The sequence below is a fragment of the Vulpes vulpes genome, chromosome 7, assembly GCF_048418805.1.
Source record: "Vulpes vulpes isolate BD-2025 chromosome 7, VulVul3, whole genome shotgun sequence".
In the NCBI taxonomy this organism is placed as follows: domain Eukaryota; kingdom Metazoa; phylum Chordata; class Mammalia; order Carnivora; family Canidae; genus Vulpes; species Vulpes vulpes.
In genome coordinates this window covers 51,832,201-51,855,185 of record NC_132786.1, presented here as the reverse complement: position 1 = coordinate 51,855,185, position 22,985 = coordinate 51,832,201, and the positions used below count along the sequence as shown (strand labels likewise).

The following is a 22,985-nucleotide window of genomic DNA, read 5'->3' as shown; positions in this document are numbered from 1 at the left end:
GCTTTGAGCTTTGAGCTGAAGCTTTTGGAAATTCATTGTAATCTTATGCAACATAGTACTTCCTTCCCAGGGGCCATCTTGCAGTAACTCTGAATTTCTTAGCCAGTCCTTAAATAGATTTAACCTTGAAGCAGTGTCTGTCTGTCTGTCTGTCTGTCTATAGGTGGCAAATATTTAGCAAACTGAGTCATTGAAATGGATTTCAAGTTGTCAACAATTGTAGGAATACATGAAGGGTTTTTTTTTTCCCCCGTCCATCAAACAGTCTGCAAACATTTAGTAGAAATTTACTGAGAGCCTATTATGTATGAGATACTCTACTAGATAAAAAGAATAATAAGACATGGATTCCCACCATTCTAAATGTGATCAAGATTTAAAGGAAGAAGTCTGAGAGGTCTGAGAGTTCGAAAGAGAGGTCTATTCCTAAGGAAGCCAAAAAAGCATCACTGAGGTTGGCCTTCAAAGTGGGGAAAGGATATTCCAGACTGAAGAAAATGTGTGAGCCACTACATGGTGGTAAAAACATATGATGTCATATTAAAACTGGTGAACTACTTAAACGTAGGGCATATAAGAGAAAAGGTTAGGGCCAAATTATGAATGGCCCCAAATACCATACAATGGAGACTTTGAATTCTTTAGGCAATATGGAATCAGGGGGCCAATGGCATCTTTTCAGATTTCTCTAAAGCTAACTCAAGTGGCAAAATGTGTAATTGGTAGAAGAAGACAGATAAATTGGTGAACTGACTAATGTTGTATTTCCATACATATCCAGCACTGAGATGGAGAGGGTGCAACACTCACAGTGGCAGTGGAAGTGGAGAGGAAACAGATTAGACCAAGATTTGGAAGGTAGAATTGACAGGATGTACTTTTTTTTTTAACTGAATATGTAACCTTATTTATTATAAAATATTTATCAACTTATAAAACAAAACAAAAACAACAAAATCAAAGAAAGCCTTTTTTTATGTCATTATATTTTTTAATTGTAGTTTCTAACTGAATATTCAATGGGCTAAAGAACGGGGCTTATAGATCACGCAGCTGGCAAAAAATAAGCTTAATGGTTTATTTTTCCACTCTGGCTGGATTTACTTTCCCCACTAATGCAAAATAACATGGTCAAGTTAAATTACATAGGAGAAACACATGTTTTAATGAACAAAATTACAGATATTTGTTCCATGGAAGTAGGTTAATGATGACAAAGACAATAATCTGTTATTAAAATTGGGAATAACATGTAATATTTTGAATTAGAGAAGCAGCCCCTACCAGATCACAGGGAGTATATATTTAATTAATGAAAGACTGTATTACATATAGAAAACCTATCAGATTTGTGAGAAATCATTTTGAAAACAAATTAAGAGGAAACAAATTATATGCCTTAGGGTTCCATCACTTACATTTTCAGGGCCATTCAAGAGTCACGGAATCCATTTTTCAAGCGAACCCACTGATATTTCACCCCAATGATGGAAGAACAATGAGTTGTATTTAGATTATTCACCCTGTAGCCTACAGCCACACAAAAGTGCTGTCAATCTTAAATGTAATGTTCTCCCCGAGTCTAACAGAACTCTAGAAAGTTTCTATATGTCCATAAACTGTTTTGCTTGAGACAGTGTATGGCTGAAATCAATGGGCATGTTTGATAAGAAACCCCACTCCCTGTGGTAAATAGGTGCTGTGAGAGCAGAACAATGTCTTCTTACTCCACTGTACTGCATTGCATCACTCTTGATGCCAACATTGGCTCACAGGCCAGAATGGAGGTTTCCTCAACCCATTCTTGTGTCCTACTTACTTAAACTGACCACTACAACCTCACTATCATGGGTTCTACTTAAGTCATTATAATTTGGAGATGACAGATGGGCATCAATCCTAACTGTTCTGTGCCAGAGGAGCTGGATCCTACTGACCACTGGATCGCTATGCTATGATTTTTCTGATACAATAAATAATCCTTTATGTCTGAAGAATGAATCTCAATAGGGCAACATGAGGAAATCTTTGAGAATGTTATTGAATTCTTAGAAGACAAAACAGTGACTTCCTGATGCAGATTCTTGAGTAGAGATAGCCTTGCACTTTGCAGTATATGTATTGTAGTAAACCTATCAAGAGCTACCATTGTTAACCCAACTAGTAGGAGCTTGGCTATTAGCATCTGCACTGTCTAGAAAGATCTTATACACCACATAAAATATATTTTTCAAAATAAGTAATGTTTTGACATAATATATTTGGTGTACGTCAGTATAAATTTGTTGGTATTCGTTGACCTGGTCACATTGATGGATAAATTGTGGGGCTAAGAATATGATTTTTTAAAATCTATAAAGGAGATTGTTCTTAGGCAGGCCATTATTTTAACTTTTTACAGTCCAGCTTCAATTCAAAAAGTGTGCATTGAGTGTCTTGCATGTGTGTTCAATAACACACTAGTTCTCCCAGGGAGGATTTATGCAGCTCTGAAATATTACTGCATCTACCATCATATCAAAAATCAGTGGTGAGTCCTAGCTCAGTGTTTAACTAATTATGACAAATATGCTGTTGTTCTGTTGCCTTTCAACATGGATACAGAATTCACTACGATTTAATCCAAATGAATTGGTCTTTTTTGTTAATCACTCCCATCTTTCTCGGCTGTGACCAGTCAGCTGCCGAGGCCATAGGCAAGGGCTTAATCCCTAAATGAGCCAGCTGGTGTAGGCCAGATCTTTGGCCTGGACCACATCCCTGCTCTGAGCTAACCATCTTAGAAATGTCTGCTCTTATTCTCCAGGGCGACAGGGGTGAAAGATGGGTTAGCGAGAATCGGCTGTGACTATGAGCCAACAAGTCAGTGCATGTCAGCCTGATGGAGCAGTCACTGTGTCTCCTGTATGAGGAGTAGCACCTGAGGTGTGATTAACTCAGAATGAATGACAAGAAGCTTTTAGGAGGAAAAAAATTGGGCTGGCAGCAGAGTTATTTTTAATTATTGAATAAAGTAACCACTCAGATGTGTATTTGGGATTAGTGACTCTTTGGTGTCTTATTTTAGTTGCAATATTCAGTTCTTTTAAATCTGTTTTACCTAATAGCTAGTTATCCGTGATCACAGTTTGAAGTTTCTGCTTTATTCAAACCTAGGTACTCCATGAAGAAACTACAATTCCGGGAACAGATTTGAAACTTTCCTACCTGAGCTCCAGAGCTGCAGGATATAAGTCAGTTCTTAAGATCACCATGACCCAGTCCGTCATACCATTTAATTTAATGAAGGTTCACCTCATGGTGGCTGTGGTAGGAAGACTGTTTCAGAAGTGGTTTCCTGCCTCGCCAAACCTGGCCTATACTTTTATATGGGATAAAACAGATGCATATAACCAGAAGGTCTATGGTCTATCGGAAGCTGTTGGTAAGTTCTATACTGGTCTATTCTGCATCCAGAAAAAATTGTCTTGAAGTCAGAACTAACATGAAATTGATTGTCACCATGTAATCTGTGGACAAACAGAGAGGAAAGCAGTAAGGTTGGCCTTGGGGAGTTATAAGCTGGTTGATTGAGACCTACCATGGGACAAGGGAATATATTCCATATGATGAGAAGCAAATATCCCTTCTTTTCTGGCTGAAATTATATGTTCCAAAATGTTCTGAATGAGATTCCAGGTTGTCCTATCCCTTCCTTCATGTTCTTTTTCCTTACTATTCTCCTTCCTTCTTGCATTTTTTTTTGTTCTTTCTAACTTTAATCTCCTTAGTTTTCCTTATCCTTTTTTTTTATGTTTTCTGTATCTAACAATTAGGGTAGTTTCAACTCATAATGATTTTTAAAAGGATCCAGACAATATTTATGTCCAAAAATTATTTCAGCTCTTTTGAGCAGGAGTCAACTCAGCGGACTGACATTCTTAAAACATCAGTTAAGCCCGTTGTTTCACTGAGTGATGGCACAGTGAGATCGAAGATTGGCATGTTGAGATACATATGCTAGAGCTTCACGATCAGGCCAAGAACAGCAAAAACTAATGGATGCTTTTGGTTCCATTAGGTTTTACCTGAGAATATCATAGACATTTTATTCTGAAGTTAATATAAACTTGGGCTTGAATTCATTCAGATCAGTCAATAGCTAGATAATCTAGCAATAGCTAGATAATTGCCACTTCTCCCTTTACTTTGTTCTAAATCTTAAAACCCATGTTTCATTGTGACTGGGACGCTTTTCATTTGTGATTTGTTCATAGTCATTTACTGCTCATGTTTTCGTTCAGTCCTGATAATAACATGTGAACATAATGTTGTAATCAGACTGTCTTCTTTGCTGAATTGAACCTTACTTATCGTAAATATTTTCCACAATTTAATACTCTTGGAAACTAAACAGCTCTAATTATTCAGATAGCAAATATTATTTTTGTTACCATCTGATCACCACCTGAGGCTGATTTATCTGATCTAATTACTTAACCAGGTGCCCAATCTGGTCTTCATTTTGTGCTGTGAACCCCTTGTGAAAAAGTGGTGTGAGGGGAAAAAATACTAGTTTCCCATGAAATCAACAGAAAAATAATACTGAAGATTGTTTCATTGAAAAACACCTTTTATGTGGTCAAATCTTCTCATAGAAAAGTAAACTACACATAAACGAGTGGAAATACAGTCTTAGAATACAATTGTGGAAAAAAGCAGTTTTATCAAAATAATAGAATAAATTGCATTTCTGCCTGTGGTTGAGAAATTGAACTGTAATTTCTCTTGATTCCAGTGTCAGTTGGATATGAATATGAGTCGTGTCTGGACTTGACTCTGTGGGAAAAGAGGACTGCCATTTTGCAAGGCTATGAATTAGATGCTTCCAACATGGGTGGTTGGACATTAGATAAACATCATGTGTTGGATGTTCAGAATGGTAAGATCTTGTTCACACTTAATATCACTTACCTTCAAATTGATTCAGTTGTGGCAACATTTTATCCTAAGCATGCTGTAGGATTAGAATTAGTAGAAAAAAAAATAAAGCACTATAAAGACTATAGAAGAAGACTATAGAAGTCTGAAGTGAGAACTACCTAATATTCTTCTTGTGGCCTTTGAATCATTCATAAATCCATCACCAAAATACTTCTCCCATTTAAATTATTTTGGTGATACATTATAAAGTACTCTATGTGATAGTCTTCACCACAGATTCATCTAGGAGTATCTAATTCTCTAGTAAGTCCATGATTTGATCCAGAGTGCTTTAGGAAGATTTATCAAAAGTAGAGGGAGGGGAACTTTTTTGAAAGTAAAGAAAAAAAAAAATCCATGTAACTTTACCAAAATATTTCTAGCAGATTTTAATCTTTAAGTGACTATTCTAAGCATGTAGATTTTTTTCAGTTCTTCTTAGATTGTGAGAAAAAAAATGTTCTTCTGCACAAATTGAATTACATATACTCTCACCTAATTTTTTAAATATTAGGAAAAAATAAATGAATAATCTGAGGAAAAAAAAGCAAGAACTTAGAGTAATTACTTATAGTAAACCTTATACTATAAATGAATATGCTCTGAAAGTGCATATTTTGGATCTCACAAATAGACATAAATTATTTTATAAAATTTGACATGCTTAAATCTCATAAGGAATATTATTTATTTTAAACAAACTGTTCTCCTCACTGTGTGTCTAACATTGTGCCCACATGCTGGCTACATCTTAGATCATCTATAGGTACTTTTCTAGAAAAGCAAAACCTTAAGGTGACTTACTACTTTAGCCACCTGTCCTAAACCATATCATGCTAGTAACTCTCTACACTTCCTTTCCAAATAGCCAGAGAAGGATATTTCACAGTCTTGGCAAATCATCTAGCTTTGACTTTGCAAAGATTTTTGGAAGGTTCAAAATTTTGAATGGATCATGTCATACAGCTAAATGTTTATGAGTAATGGTCACTTTTTCAGATTAATGTCACTTTCATATTTGTTCCTTTCTATTTGAAAAAAATGTTGGAACTGGAAAGGGTGCATTTTAAACTTTAATTTTTTAAATATATTTTATTCATTTATTCATGAGAGACACAGAGAGAGAGAGAGAGAGGCAGAGACACAGGCAGAGAGAGAAGCAGGCTCCATCCAGGGAGCCTGATGTGGGACTCAATCCCAAGTCTCCAGGGTCACGGCCTGGGCCGAAGGAAGGCACTAAACTGCTGGGCCACCCGGGCATCCCCATTTTAAACTTTCAAATGTACTAAATCTAAGTAGTGTTTAACCCAGTACTTGAGAATGCCAGTGCCTTCCCTCTAAAAGAAAATAGTACTGAACAAATCAGTAGTAAGAGGAAAAACAAAACAGAAAAACCCTCTATACCTTTCCCGCTTTACAGCAGTGTGGAGCTCTGTCCCTGTTCCAACTGTATCCTGGACATAAGATTGCCATTCACTTAGCACCCCAGAAGGCTGGGAGCAGAGCCGATAGCTAGTGCCATGTGCAGCACGCGCTTTGGAGAAATGAGGCATCCAACCATGAAGGATGCTCCGTATGTTATCCCTAATCGTCCGAGGTGTCTGAAGCAGTGGTATTTCGGTCTGTCATGCTAGTAACACAAGGCTTAGTTGTAGTCTTTCAAAATGCAAGCCACGTGCCAAATGTGCTCATGGCTGCTCTTGATTAAGTTATGTGAAATTGGAGTGCCTGGGTGGCTCAGTGGGTTAAGAGTCTGCCTTTGGCTCAGGTCATGATCCCAGGGTCCTGGGATCAGTCTCTGCTGAGTGGGGAGCCTGCTTCTCCCTCTCCTCCTTGCTACTCATGCTTTCTCTCACTGTCTCTCTCTCTCATATACATAAAATCTTTTAAAAAGTTATGTGAAATTATATTTCACACAATTTGACATATTGCTAGATTCCTTCAGAAGTTCTTTATAACAAATCGAAGGGTCTTCTCCAGGAGCATATTATTATCATGAGCATATAGGTTAAAGTTCATAACTGATTAGCCCCAGCATTTCACCAAAAGGTTATGAACCAGTAGGGGGTCTACAAGCAAAAAACTTCAAGAAAGCCCATACCATAAAGCCCATATCATAACAATGTTGAATTATACCATTATGATCCCCAACACTGAGTACAGTATTCAGGTGGATTTGAAAAACTTGTAGGTATTCTATATATATATATATAATAAAAATACACACACATGCTTTCTCTACCAGAATAATATATAGTTCACTTTCATTAAAAGATCAGTAAAAACTGGGCTACCCAAAATTCTGTCCTCCAAAAAAAAAAAATGCTATAAATTATAAAATATATAGTGTTTTAAAAAGCGAGGTAACCTAATTCACAGGGAAAACTGATTGTGATTTCAAATTGTATCTGAAAACAATTTGACAAGTAGTGGCTTCTCAAAGTGACATGTGTCTAATTGAATAAGCAAAGTGATTTGTAATCATGACAAGGTAGATGAACTATGAAATGTATTAAAAAAGAAGAGAAGGCCAAAATGAAGACAGTGACAGGTGTTTGCAGGCCTGGAATGTGGAAGTAAATATTCTAATCTTCATCTTTCTCTTCTGTCATAATAGAGGAGAATCATGAAGGACCAGTCGTTTAAAGTAATGACTGAATAAATCAGTTTCAGCAGAGCACTAGGCTGGCTTGTAGGATTCTTCCGGTGAAACTTACAGACCTGGCTCTTATAGGAAAATATAGTTCCCTAATTGTCAAATAATGTAACCACAGAAAGAAGAATCTGTTTGATATCATTAATGTATTCTTTGAATATTCAAGGCAAAGGGCTTTTCACATGTTGTGAGAATCCAGGCTTATTTGGGTTATTTTTCCTTAAATTTCAATAAACCTATTTTATCTTTCCTGATATCTTCTTGTAAATTTTCTGTGATTATTACATCACTCAAAAAGCATTTAAAAAGTAATCATAGAATCCACCTAAAAATGTGCTGTGCTATAAGAGGAACGTAATTATTCTGATCTCTTCTTCACTTTAAAATTATCCCAAAGTGGGAGGAAAAAACACTTTCCTGGGTTTCCTGTTTGTACTTTCATGCACTGATTCTTTTAACAGTATATCTGTGAAAAAGTATAACGATTGGCTTAAAGAACTGCTTTGAAGTAGAAAACATTCAATAAGTGTATAATACGTACAACTCCAAAGTCAAAGCAGCAGATGGTTTATATAGATAATGACACTGAGGAGTGTCATGAAATATGGATGGGACAATCACAGCTGACCATCCAGTGTACCTCAGACCAAATGAAACCATTGATCTGCTCTCAATATAATAATGGCAAATGAATAAAATTAGAATTGCAACTCCTACCTAGTTTCTAACTATGATAACATATAATATTCATTGGGATTTTTTTTTCTCAGCCTTTCATTGAAGATCATAATGGAGCAGACTGGCATTTTGTCTTAAAATTATTGGCACTTTCATGCCTTAAGGCATAATTCTCTTTAAATAATTAATTGCCCTTCCATAACAGTTTTGTTATGTTTGGAATTTTGAATAATTGTGTGTGTGTGCATCCTCATGTCAGGTAAGATTATAACCAAGAAAAATGTTCTTTGACAGGATAGTAGGATGTAAGGAGTTTAATATTTATTTTCTAATTTTATTTTCCATAAAATAGTTTTCACATTTTCAAGATCAGTGATAAACTCGTAAGGGAGAAATTCATATTTGTGGCACACATACTTATGAATTGGATTAATATATTTTAGCCACATTTAGCAATTAGGGAAACTTGTTATCCCCTAAAGAATATGTAGAGCACGGTTCTCAAACTTGGTTGCACATTAGGGTCATCTGGAAACTTTTTTTTTTTTTTTTAAGATTTTATTTATTTGAGAGAGAGAGAGAGAGAGCACACAAGCAGCGGGGAGGGGCAGAGGGAGAGGGAGAAGTAGACTCCCTGCTGAGCAGGGAGCCAGACAGAGGCTTGATCCAGGGCATCAGGATCAGGACCCGAGCCACCCAAGTGCCCTATCTGGAGAGGGTTTTTTTTTACAAGGCTGTCCCCCAGACCAATTAAGTCAAAATCTTTCAGGATAAGATCCAAGCATTAATATTTTTTTACAGCTCCACCAGTCAATTACAATGTGTAACCAAGTTTGAGAATTACCAATATTGACAACTTGGGCTCTTAATTTTTTGGTTATTCCTTCCCTTACATTCATAACAGACATTTTTGGCATATCCTTTGTATTTTGCCAAATAACTTTACACCAGGTAAATGAATAGAGTTCTTGTTCTTTCCAAGAGAATTTGAAGTAAGTTTTTCCAGGCTGTATCTACAAAGCACTGAATTTTAGTTAAATCTAGAGCAAACATATTTACTTTTCATCTTTCTACTTTTTAATCACAAGAAAAATGCATTTTATGTCTTCTAGGTATACTGTACAAGGGAAATGGGGAAAACCAGTTCATCTCCCAACAGCCTCCTGTTGTCAGTAGCATCATGGGCAACGGCCGAAGGCGCAGCATCTCATGCCCAAGTTGCAATGGCCAGGCTGATGGTAATAAACTGTTGGCCCCCGTTGCATTAGCTTGCGGGATCGATGGCAGTCTATATGTAGGGGATTTTAACTATGTTCGACGAATATTCCCTTCTGGAAACGTAACGAGTGTTTTAGAACTAAGGTATGTCTTTCTTTAATTTGGGCTTTTTTTTTTTTAAGATTTTATTTTTAAGTAATCTCTGAACCCAACATGGGGCTCAAACTTACAACCCCAAGATCAAGAGTTGCATGCTCTACCAACTGAGCCATCCAGGCACTCCCTTAATTTGGGATTTTTACCAAAGCTAAGCATGTCTTTATTTAAAAAGTTCAGTCTTTATGTAACATTTAGTCTAATGTAACATTTTATTTACGTAAGTATAATTTCCCAGCGTTTAAAATTCTCCCTGAAAAGAGATTAGATTCTTGGTTAAAGTTGGGAAAAGCACAACACATATATGCTGTACCATAAAGGTATAAAAGAATCTATAGTCAGCCAACATACACAATGTCACTGATTCCAGGGCATTTTCTCTGCTCCAGTAGGCCAGAACTATGATTTTTAAATACCTTTAGTTGTCTTAAAATTGCCTCATGATATAGGTTGTTATTCTTTTATTGCATATTGGTTGAAATTAAGAGATAAAATATTTCCCTACAATATCCAGACATAATAGTAAATGAACTAAGGCTATAACTTTCCATTAGAATATTGGATTTTCAAGTTGGGGTAATCCATTAGTCATAATACCAATAGTTAAAGTAACAAATTGTTGCTTTGCTTTGTTCATTTAAGTGTAATTATTAAAATCATCCTATTCTGCAAATTATTTGATAAGCCTTGGCCTACAAAATTCATTTCCAGTGTTATTTCTGCTAAAGTTGGCAATTTTCCATTCAAATAATTAAAATCTCCGTATGCAAGTCATTATATTTTAAAAACTTTTTCTAACTGTGCTCTTTTTTTCCCACCTTTTTTATCTGCTTCCACCAAGAAATAAAGATTTTAGACATAGGTAAGCATTTTGCTGAAAGGTTACTGTATGTTTCCAAATGTCCTTTTTACATTTTGATGTGATTCTCTGACATTGTTTCCTAAGAGCGTTTCATCATGAGAGAGGAAACTCTGTATCACAGAACATCTAAGGAATTAAAACTGCTTAAATGAACCATTATTTAAGTAGCATATTGCAAATCATTTTATGCAATATAATGTGAAAAGCTATTTTCAAGTTAGTTAATAAAATAAATTTTGTCACAAAAAATTACTATGATGAACCTGTCCATATAACAAAAAATATTTCTAAACTTGTTACTGGCTCACATAATCTAAGCCATATTGAACAGAACCAAATCTGAAGCAGAGTAGGAGAGTTTAGGACAAATTTAGTTTGACCAATAATCAGGACAGAACCTGGTTTATTGGACCTAAAGCTTATTCAATTTCAAGGATTCTGTTTAAGAAAAAGAATCTAAAAATATTTGCCAAGATCATGTAATCATGTTCCCTGAGACCTGGCTGGTCTTACGAGGAACCCATACAAAGGAACACTAAGGCTTTGTTAACTTCCTGGTAAATTCATCGCTGCTGTAGTTTATAATTTCCCAAGTTGAGAGAGTTACTAGATTTGAGTTTTAAGAAGTCATGTTTGCATGGACAGTATTATGAAGGAAAAGACTTTCTTCAAAGCTAAGGGTGAACTACAGTTGAAGCAAATAGGTAGGTTCAGAAGTTTTTCAGATTCTATTTGCTATGTATATTTAGCTAGAGAAGGCATAGTAAAAGCTTGTGTATAGACACTTTTGACTGAAAAACTTTCCCCAGGACAACAAAAAAGGGGGAAAAAAGCAATATATTTTAAAGTGAAGTTCACCAAAAGTGCAAGACATTGGGCCTGCTAGATCTAGTTTGTCTAGGAAAGTATCCAATGAAATGATATCAGAAAAATTAGCGATAGCGTATGTGAATCCTTGAGATGAATACATCAGTGTTACCCACTGAAACCACGTTGTAGAGATTGACAACTAGGAAATAAGAAACAAAGTTCTACTGGAAGATGAGTAGCTGTTGCATATCAATATGGCCAGGCACGGCCCCATGACCTTTCCCTGAGATCCTCTATTGATCTTGTGCTATCAGCTAATAGCTCACTCACATGCTGAGATTAACACTAAATTTCTCCAGACTGCTGAGCATGCAAAGCTCTGCTATTAGAACCCACAGCAGAATATCAAAATTTTTCTGGCCTTGCCTTCTTGGCAACTATGGAGAAAAGAGGAAAGACAAACAAGTGTGTACACCACCTAAATGTGAAAATGCTGGAGGCAGTACAGAAGGAACTATCAAAGGAGCCACCTTTTAACAAACCAGCCTATTACATGCCAGGCTCAGTGCCAGATATTTTATATACTTTATTGCAGATCCACACAATAGTCCTTTGGGATTACAGATGAGGTCATTGAGGCTCAAGGAAGCCTTGGGGAAGCCTTTTCTTCCCCAAGACACATAACTAAGGAATGGGGAGTGGAGATTTGAACCACTCTAAAAAGTGTGTTCATTGCAGTACACCTCACAGCCAGCTTTTATGTGTCCAAATGGCTGGGTTTCTGTGGAATAATTCTCTGGGTATACAGAAAGCTAGATTCATTTCACAATCATTTGACAAATTACTTAGAGCTATAATCTCTCTCTCTCTGGGAAAAAAAAACTACATTGATTAGAGGTTAGAGATCCATTATTATTAACAATACTTTCTAATATGAGCTCATTATGTACTAACTCATGGTGTCTGGCAGTGATACTCATTGTAATCCCTCTCTCATGATCCTCCTTAACCTTTCTCCTCTGTACTTTATCCTGGCTAAATTTGAGCTCCTGGATTTCCTTTATGCACCATGCATGTAAAATACGCTGTTTGGGCTTTATACTGATATTCATCCTTGTTAAATCAGTGTTGCCTGGTCATTTCTCATATACTAGGCACTTTGACAAGTAGTAATATAAGAAAATCCATGGTCTCGGACCTCACCGTCTCATTGGGGAAACAAGATATATATGTAACAGACTAAGTAAGCATTCGTTGGCACTTTATTATATCCATGGCTTATACTGTGATAATGACTCTATGGAGGACATGATTACTGGGAGATGGGGATGTGGTAAAGGAAAGTTCTCTGCAAGGTTGATATTTGACCTAGGTCTACAAATGGAGTCTGCTCAAATGGAACAACAGAAAGTGGGGGAGGGTACATATGGGGAGCAGTCATGAAGAAAGCATGCAGAACAAGTGAAGTTCCTGGAGTTTATGAAAAGACATGAGCAAGACCTGTTCGGAGAGGAATCAGATCTACCTGGATAGAGTAGGGGATCCCTGGGAAATCATGAGAGATAAAGAGAGAAAGTCAGAGTAGAGTCAGATTGATCAGGGCCTGAGTGCTCTAAGGAATTGCTCTTCTGTCCTATAAGACAACAGAGCCAGTGGGCAGCCATTGTGCCCAAAATGATGGCATACTCGGAATGGCCCTTGAGGAAGATGAATCCCGTGTCAGTGTTGAGGATGACTTGAGGATCGGTTAGAAAGCTGTTGCCTGAAGACATGAGATGCTAGGTGCCTAAATGAGTATGTCTAGCAATGAAGGAAATCCACCCATAAAATAAAAAAGGAAGGCAGAGAATGAACATACTGTGTAAGGATGATAAGAAGAGTAAGATGCATCCATATCCAAGGTTTTTGAGACCGTGTCATCAAAACATAACGAAAATAGGAATTCTGTTTGCTCAGTAACTAACTAATCATAACTGACCTCACAAAAGCAAGATACTTCAACTCACTGGAGCTTCTCTATTTGGCTTAAAAAATAAAATTATTTTCAGATGCTGCTTCCTATTTGCGTATGTTACCTTCCTCATCCTAGCTGATAGGAGCCTGTTGGCTTTCTCCTCCTCCCCCCTGTGCTGGCCAGCATACAAGTCATGAAGCATTTAGGAACAGATGATAGGAGGAAAAAGAAATTAAAAAAATGTGTCTAAATACACAAAAATGAACAGTGTAGCCGGTTGTTCATAATTGAATAATATATAGAAATGCATGATCCTGGTCTTTTACTGTGTTCCATATACTATTAATAGTCTCATTAATTGGATTGATGGGGAGAATAAATTAATAAAACTATTCAATCACAAAATAAATATAAAACACATAGTCTTACTATTTTAAAATTCAGAATATACTGTCCTACTGAATTTAATAAGTACTGCCAGGATACTATATCAAATTAGAGTCTCTAGCTATACTCGAAGGAATGGATATAAATACTAATCAATCAACATATTAAATTTTTTACATAAAAGGAAGCTTCTGAAATCCTTAAAATATAAGATTCTCTTAGCTATGCTAAACATTTTCCCCTATGATGTTTATAGTATTAGTTTGCTAACAAACTCCTTTCGTAGGTAGTAAATTTTAGCTCATCTCTGTTCCAATTCTTTAAAATTCCAAAATAAAGGAACTTAAATTAATTAACTAATACCAGCTAGGAAGCAATAAAGCACATAGGACTAAAAATCAACTTTCTGAATTTTATATTACCAATTAAAAGATCAAAGAAAATTTCAATCACGGGTCCGTGAACTTGAATCAATTAAAGTTTTTAGAGACGAGAATATGAACACTTGATTCAGCACTTCTTATTGACTTAATATTTAAAAATCAAACAGGCACAGAAATACCACATCCCAAAGCCCTGCTTGCAGGTATAAAAAGGTATAAAATACAGAAAAGAGGCATTTTATTGTTATACATAAATATTATTTATGCTTTCCTGTTTGGTAGAGGCTATGGCACAATTTCCAATAAAAAGCTGAAAGTGCTAATGATACCTATTCTATAGCTTGTTCTTTGCAAATATTTCTCTAGTCTAAGAAGGTTGAATTAAGACAGAATGAATAAGCGAATATAGTCTGCATTTGCCACTGGATCTGTGTCCATGGAGAAGCTAGTTCACTTTGGAATCGTGATAATCTAGGCAGTAAAGGATGAGTTCATCAAGGCGCAATATACTAAAAGTTCCTAACTTGCTTTGATTCTGCTGCCATTAGTCAAAATCTTAATGTTATTTTAAGTCTTTCTGAAATGAAAATCAATTGTACAAGAAGGCCACTGTGTTTCTCCTGGTGAACAGAGACCCCTGCAAACCATGCATTCTGTAAATCCCCACACTCCAGCTACCAGCGGCCAGACACACTCAGTCACTGTAGCCTCAAATTTTCCACATGAGATGTATTACTGACTTAAAAACTCACCACCCATTTGTGCCAACACACCAACCTCCCCAGGGCTTTGGCTTTTCAGGAAGTCAGAGTGAAATACTAGCTCACTCTCAGAAAACTCTGCTTACATCAGGTGTCCTTGAATCCCGGACCCATCCCATATATTGTTCAGAGCTTCTCTTTGTCCAGTCAGTCAACTGAAAGTTTCCAAACTCATTTTTTTTTCTTTTAGTTCTTTGGTACTGATCCCTCTTTTCATATAGGAGGGGCTGGGGCAAGAAGCAGCTCTAATTTGCCATGCTAGGCTGCACTGCAGAGAATTTATCCAGTTCTCATTTCCTCACTTTATGCTTCTGTGGGGAATATTTCCAGAGGTAAATTCTCTTCTCCAAGACCGCATACTCCTCCACATTTGTTATTCTGGACAATGGAGTTGTGTGCAAAATTAGAGCCTTCATTTGGCAGACATTTTTAAAACCATTGGCATATGTTGCTTGATTTAGAAATTTCTGTATCTTCAAAGAAGGAGATGCTTCAGGACAGGAAATACCAAATGTGAGCACCACTTTGGACATTCTCTTATTACTATCCCACTGGAATAAAACTGACGTCAATAAAGGCAAAGCTTATGACTTGAATGTCCATTATTTTTGGACTCATGTCCTATAGCTCAAGCAGCTACCTCAAAAATCTGCTGTTTTATTCTCAAAATGAGGCACATCATGAAAGAGCAGGCATAGTTTTTTTTAATATCATTTTCATCAGAGTCCTGGAGTTTTTATTCTCCTTTATTGTAAAGCCATAATTTATATAGTTAGAACTGCTCGGTATTAAAATTCTCCCCTATACACTATTAAAAGAAAAAGGCAAGGTGCAGAGCAGCATAATGGCTTTTGTGCAGAAATGTGTATATGTCTATAAATAGATACCTCTTTTAGGGTATATGCTTTTTTATCATGGAATATTGGAGAGAAGAAGGGCAAATGAGAATCCTTTCACTTTTCATTTTGTACAGTTCTGTACAGTTTATTAGTGGGTAAATAGATGGGGAGATCATGATTTAAATTTTGGGTTGTTTTTAATCATCTTTGGATTGAAAAATTGAATAAATATTCTTTATTTTTTAAACACTGTCCTAGAAGTTGCTCTTGAAGGATTTTTCTACAAATAGCCTTTTCCACAGGTTTGTGGATTTGTAAAGAGGATAAAGAAAGGTGAAAGGGATTTGTAAAGAGGGTAAAGAAGGTGAAAGGGATTTCATGATTAAGTCCTCCTATCCCAGGTTTCTGATAAAGGACATCATTTAAATGAATAATTCTGCATATTACCCTCCACTCGAAAAATTACTGAATATTCCCAGACTACCCCAAACAAAGGTCTTTGTCCTTGAGCCAAACCATATGTATCTGAACATCAAGTCCTTTTGCTTTGAGAATTCAGAGGAATGATTGATTATAATACTTCAACACTGAGAAAAAAAGACCCTGGCATGCCCTCCTGGAAATGGTACCTTTCTACCCTTTGAACCTGTAAAAGGAAGAGAGACTTCTTGATGCTATTTTCTTAAAAGTGACCTTGTGGCTCTATAAAGGTATTTTGTATGAATACTTAACTCCAACTGAATTTACATTGGATTGCATTATTCATTTACCTTTATCATCATTACTCTAGAAACAATTCAAAGTGGATGTTTAAAAGAGGGTCTGCATTGTTTTAATAGTCTAGGATCTTATAGCGTAACAGCAGGACCAAGGAAACAAATGTGAACCTATCCAAATTTAGATAGTTATTTTTTTCTTAGTAATATTGCAGAAAGCTGGTCATACTTGAGGTCATTAACAATAATTATTTCACTCCTATACTGTAGAAAGTTATAAGGCAAAAGACATATCGTGGTGTCAGAGCGGGCAGAACAAAAGCAAATATTAAGAAAAGCTAATGCTTATTGAGTATGTGTTACGTACTAGGCAGGTTCTAAGCATTTTACCTGTATTAGCTCATGTCACTCTGTCAGCATCCTATGAAATGTTTATTTTATTATTATTATCATCATCATCATCATCATCACCTTTACAGATAAGGAATCTGAAACACAGAGTTAAGTAAATTGCTGAAGTTCATACATTAGTGAGTGATGAAGTTAGGATTCAGACCCCAGCAATCTGGTCCAGAGATCATGCTCATAGATACACAACTGACAAGAAAATGAACTGTGTGTGTGTATGTGTGTGTGTGTGTGTGTGTGTGTTCTCATAACCAGCCATATGACTAGTTATAATTAATGTATAATTGAAGAGATAGGAAAGACTAGAGAAGTCTTTCCAGTATCATGTCTTTCAAAACAGACCCAATTTGGATGAGTTGCAAACTTGTCACCAGCTGTATACCTGAAAACCCACTCTGTCAATGTCAGGCTGTTTGTAAGGGGAAAAAGAAATCTCTTAAAATTGCCCTGAAGGTTATATTGATATGTAGCTTTTCACTTCATCACAAAGTAATCAACTACCACATTAAGGAACACAAATGTCTGTCACATTTAAAATTTCAGGCATCAACTTAGGAAGGTGATATTGTAGCACTTAACATGGCAAGTTGACCACTTGGTATAACCCCGTAGTGCTAAAATGAGAATGAGTTAGTAAAACCAAGTTTATCATCAAGATAATGTGGAATCTGATAGATTCTTATCTGTTGACATCTTTATGGGCACACCAAATTGTTTAAACTCTTTTTAGAATTTTTTTTTCCAGAAGGCAATATTTGCGCAATGTACAAAATTACAGCAATCCTAAGAATGTGGTGTGGAGTGTTTATAAGGAGATTAATTTTCTAATTCCAACTAAGTGTCATAATCTGTCCATTCCTTGATGTCAAGTCTTACCACTTTTTACAGTGGGGCATAAAACATTTCACATTTGCATTACTTTGTATGCATAAAATTGAGGCACTATGTTCTGTGAACAAATGCTTGCATCTCACCAAATTCATAGACAGGTCTCAGAGCAGCTTAATTTACAACTTTAAAAGTAAAATGATGGATTTGCCATTCTGCCTCACTGCATTAGGCCACCAACTGAGACTGCCTCCTACACATGAGTGACCTCATTCCAGTGTTTAACCCCATAGCTCGGGACAAACATCATAACTGCCTCAGAGCGCCTTTCTGGATGATGATAGAGCAACCAGGACACGATGCTACATTTTTGTCAGGGGCAGGTGTTCACGTGATTGGGATTTGTAGCAAACAAACAGGAGGATTCCCTCTGATGAGGCGTGAGTGAAACCAGTAGTATATTATACTTCGCTGGAGTTTGACAGAGACACCCTTCCCATGGAATAAACTTTATGTGTGTCACTCAAGGGCAATTTATTAATGGCTTTTCATCAAACCAAAAGGATTTAGAGAACTTGCTGCTCTCGTTTTTGGCTAAAAGCATACTGCCTTCTTAAGGGAATAATTTTCAGGATGACTGTTTTAATAAATTTAATAAATTAAAAGCTCTGCAACGAGCAAGTGAGGAAAACAGCCCTGTCAGAGCTCAGTTATTCTTTGAAGTCGTTATTAAATATGCTGTTCATTTTCCAGTCTTTAATAATGGATTTCAGTTTATAATCAGTTTTCTCATGATCGGTTTTGTTTTGCTTTTAATTCTCCCCTGTGTATTAGGAATAACTGTCTTGTGATGTTTATGTATGATCCTTTTTTTACAGCAGCAACCCAGCTCATAGATACTACCTTGCAACCGATCCAGTTACGGGAGATTTGTATGTTTCTGACACTAACACCCGCAGAATTTATCGCCCCAAGTCCCTTACGGGTACAAAAGATTTAACTAAAAATGCTGAAGTGGTCGCAGGGACCGGGGAGCAGTGCCTTCCGTTTGATGAAGCCAGATGTGGGGATGGAGGGAAGGCTGTAGAAGCAACGCTCATGAGTCCCAAAGGTACTACCATTTATCAATTTGGGGATTTCTTTTTATTAAAAACAAAAAAAAAAGATAGAAAACCCAGTTAGTGCCTGACTCTGTTTAATGCTGAGTCTAACATTTTACCCTCAACTGTGTTCTAGAAAGCTGTTTCACATCTAGTGTTTTTTCAAAGCCATTTAGCGTAAAACTGCTAGAATCCTAAGTTGATTTTACAGTAAATATGAGGCTCTTGGCATTTGTTATCATACCATTTTTTTCAACTTTTCAAAGAATAGAGCAACTAGTCCATAGTATTCAGGTCACATCCTGTTAAACTTCAAGAAGTGTCCAGATTCTTTCATTGTCCTGGAATCTCTTTGTCATGAATGAGTCCCAGGCCTCTTTAAAAACCATCACTAAGCAACGCTATTAGTCCTCACTCAGTTTGGAGCTATTAAACTTTTGTTTCTATGCCATGGGAAAAAATGCTTGCTGTGAGGAATTTCTAGAGGTAACAAGGGCTAAAATTCTATGTGATAAAGGTTTCTAGCTTTTAAACCAGTTGGGACTGACTCCTTGCTCATGTATTATGCTATTCATTACAGTGTTTTTTGGTTTGGGTGTTTTTTTTTTTTTTTTCATTATAGCTAGCAACTGTTATGTGAACAAGGACTGGAAAAAAGCATTTGTTGTACTGAATTATTCATAATAGCAAATTTCATTGTAACAAGGTCAACAAAACACTAACCTTGGCTTAGATCTGTTTTTGTTAGAATATAGTTAACTCTAAGTTCAGAGTAAGAGAATTGGACCTATTTCTATAATTGAGAGGTGACAACATTATACAGAAGTTATAATTTTATATTTAAAATGCAGTCACCACCTATATGATTCGTACACTAAGTGGAGATTCTTACAAATTTTGACTATTTCTTGATTACATTTTACATTGATTTGTGTTTTAAATGCCTCTGTTGGGTTTGTCCTAACGTATTTGCAATCTGCAATCCTACCTGCTACCGGTCACCCATGTTATCCTTGGAGTTTGAGTGTTGAATTTAATGATGGGCCTGTGAATGTGAATCACATTGAAAAATTGGTCACACTTATTTCTCTTTGAAAAGGGATGGCGATTGATAAGAACGGATTGATCTACTTTGTTGATGGAACCATGATCAGAAAAGTTGATCAAAATGGGATCATATCAACTCTCCTGGGCTCTAACGATCTGACTTCAGCCAGACCTTTAACCTGTGACACCAGCATGCACATCAGCCAGGTAGTTTAAAATATTAAGCTGCTTGTTTGTTTTTCTTCTAAGTATCCTGGTTTCCTAGGTCAGTAGTCCATGATGGCCCCATATTAAACTGGATATATGTGTGGCGTTCATGGTAATAAAGCCGTTCCATTTAAATGTATTTCAGGAGCTGATAAAAAGTTATTTTCTTTTATCGTTCTGCATTTGATGAATTCAATGAGATTACAGAACAATTAGCATTTAAGAAACGCTAAAGCATCCGTAATAAAATACCAGTAAAGTAGCATGCAGATATTCCAAAAAGAACAAAACAGCTTAAATCTCTAATCTTTTGATCACACGAGCTTTTTAAGTAGTAGAGAGCCCACTATGATTAGTCCCTAGGGACTTATATTTAGAATTAGGACCTTTACTGTTGGCTTGATTGAAAACACAATAGAACACTAATGTATTCGTAACCTAGAAAGCCTCAGTGTTTGGTGGTTATTACTGCTATCGGAACATATGTGTTCCTATCTCATTGATACCTCTTAACTCCCTGCTTAGAGATTCGTTTGCTATTTGGCTATAACTTCCAAATCTTTCAGGGAGCTGCGTTTTTAACTAAAATGCTATTTCCTACATTTGTCTCCCCTCGAAATTTTTAAGTTGATTTTACAGTAGCTCGTCCAGGAAACAATTTTAAAACAGTTGATCAAATTAAGGGTAATTTCCTCGAATGGTCTAATTTACTCTTCTGGCAGATTAACTACAGCACAGTCACTGACTAACCAGACCCTTTCTTTCTATTATGAAGGTACGTCTGGAATGGCCCACTGACCTAGCCATTAACCCTATGGATAACTCCATTTACGTCCTGGATAATAACGTGGTCCTGCAGATCACTGAAAATCGTCAAGTGCGCATTGCTGCTGGGCGGCCCATGCACTGCCAGGTTCCGGGGGTGGAATATTCCGTGGGGAAGCATGCAGTTCAGACAACACTGGAATCTGCCACTGCCATCGCGGTGTCGTACAGCGGGGTCCTGTATATCACTGAAACCGACGAAAAGAAAATCAACCGAATAAGGCAGGTCACCACAGATGGGGAGATCTCCCTGGTGGCAGGAATCCCTTCAGAGTGTGACTGCAAAAATGATGCCAACTGTGACTGTTACCAGAGCGGAGATGGCTATGCCAAAGATGCCAAGCTCAGCGCACCTTCCTCCCTGGCCGCCTCCCCCGATGGCACCCTGTACATCGCAGACCTGGGCAATATACGGATCCGGGCTGTGTCAAAGAACAAGCCTTTCCTTAACTCTATGAACTTTTATGAAGTTGCCTCTCCAACTGACCAGGAACTCTATATCTTTGACATCAATGGCACTCACCAATATACTGTAAGTTTAGTCACTGGTGATTACCTGTACAATTTTAGCTACAGCAATGATAACGATATTACCGCGGTGACAGACAGCAATGGCAATACCCTTAGAATTAGACGGGACCCGAATCGGATGCCAGTTCGAGTGGTGTCTCCAGATAACCAAGTGATATGGTTGACGATAGGAACGAATGGATGTTTGAAAAGCATGACCGCTCAAGGACTAGAATTAGTTTTGTTTACTTACCATGGCAATAGCGGCCTTTTAGCAACTAAAAGCGATGAAACTGGATGGACAACGTTTTTTGAGTAAGTATATCCAAATTCCGCTTTGATTATAAAATGCTGTGATATAGGAATGCAGTCTAAAAATAATGATATAATCTTAAGGGCAGGTGGGATCCAGTTTGGGGGAACCGGGAGCTTCTGTCTCTCTGAAAAAGAAGAAAAAACTAGACCAAAGAAAAAAAAAGGGATCCAGGCAATGAGAAATTCTGAAGCTTACATGTCATTGGCATCACGGTCAGTCTACTTCTGCTTAAGGGTTGACATTGTGCTCCATACAGATCTAATGTATTAACAGCAAACCTTTGGAGAAGTGGACTACAGCTTTGGTTTTAGGCATAAACCCTCTGGGTTTACATTAGCCCACGTGATAAAGCTGCCACTACAGAGGAACTTTAAAAACATTCACAATGAAGTTAGCTATTTACATTAATGCTACAAATGTTCTTCTTATCAGAGAGAAGGCCTTAACTTCTTACAATCAGTTTGTGGAGAATCTAAACTGTACTTAAAAGGACCTTTCCACTAAATGCAAATCAGCAAGTGCTGGGTTGCTGTGGAAGCGTATGAAAAAGGATGAGGCTCATCCTGCCAGGATATTCTTCTACTAAATATGTGAGTGGTGGCCCAGGCAGTGTGTTATTTGAACAGTCACATTTTGCGAGGTCAATCAGAATGAAATGAGAATCAGCCATTGTATATTTTATGGGATATGTACTTTGCAGTGAACGCATATGTAAAATCATTTTCGATTACTGTTCACTTCACTAACATCTCACAAACCATAAGGGGAAATTAGATGTACAGAGATGGCATGTTGACAAATGCAAAATAGTCCTTGAAATGAATATTGAGTTCCTTAGTGTGATTTTTACAATGATGTGCTGGAGCAAAAGTGTTTTCTGTAGAGTACACCTCTAAAATTATAATAAAAGTCAGTAGAAAAAATGATCCAATATACAAATATTTTCTGTACAACTTTTCTGGAATGGATCTTATACATGAAGCTGAGTTCTCCTGTAGCTTGAATTGCTTTTCTTTTTTGACAGATTCCCTTTTAATAAAATGAATGTTACCCAGCAGCATGATTTTGTCAGAGGAACAAACCTTTTCAATTGAATTACATTAAAATTCTGTTCTTAGCATTCCTTTTGCTCATTTTAGGATCGCAATAGGAAAGGAATAAATTGGAAGTTAATGGAAAGCACTTCCTTTGCACCATTTTCAAAGTGATAGCAGGCTATATTGCCAAAGAGGCAAAAAAAAGAGTCCAGGAAAAGTGCTACCATCAGATGAGACTGGGCAGGAGAGCTGCTCTGATTTTAAGACCTTCAGGAAATGATGGTGGCATTGGTAGGGTTTCAGTTTAGTTAAAAGCAGGGAGGAA

The 22,985-nt window shown here is 36.8% G+C and overlaps 1 protein-coding gene across 24 annotated transcripts in view; it reads left to right on the top strand.

Moving 5' to 3' along the window:
• The window catches only part of TENM3 (teneurin transmembrane protein 3), a 2,512,213-nt gene that overhangs the window by 2,451,075 nt on the left and 38,153 nt on the right, over positions 1-22,985 (top strand). For 14 of the 24 annotated variants that reach the window (XM_072763857.1, XM_072763858.1, XM_072763862.1 and 11 more), the window contains 7 exons: positions 3,157-3,424; positions 4,778-4,921; positions 9,409-9,658; positions 10,512-10,532; positions 18,497-18,729; positions 19,818-19,972; positions 20,748-21,622. In XM_072763857.1, the coding sequence (XP_072619958.1) occupies positions 3,157-3,424; positions 4,778-4,921; positions 9,409-9,658; positions 10,512-10,532; positions 18,497-18,729; positions 19,818-19,972; positions 20,748-21,622 (1,946 nt within the window). The remainder of the gene's footprint in view (positions 1-3,156; positions 3,425-4,777; positions 4,922-9,408; positions 9,659-10,511; positions 10,533-18,496; positions 18,730-19,817; positions 19,973-20,747; positions 21,623-22,985) is intronic. The other 10 variants (XM_072763865.1, XM_072763864.1, XM_072763866.1 and 7 more) reach the window with 3 other exon arrangements.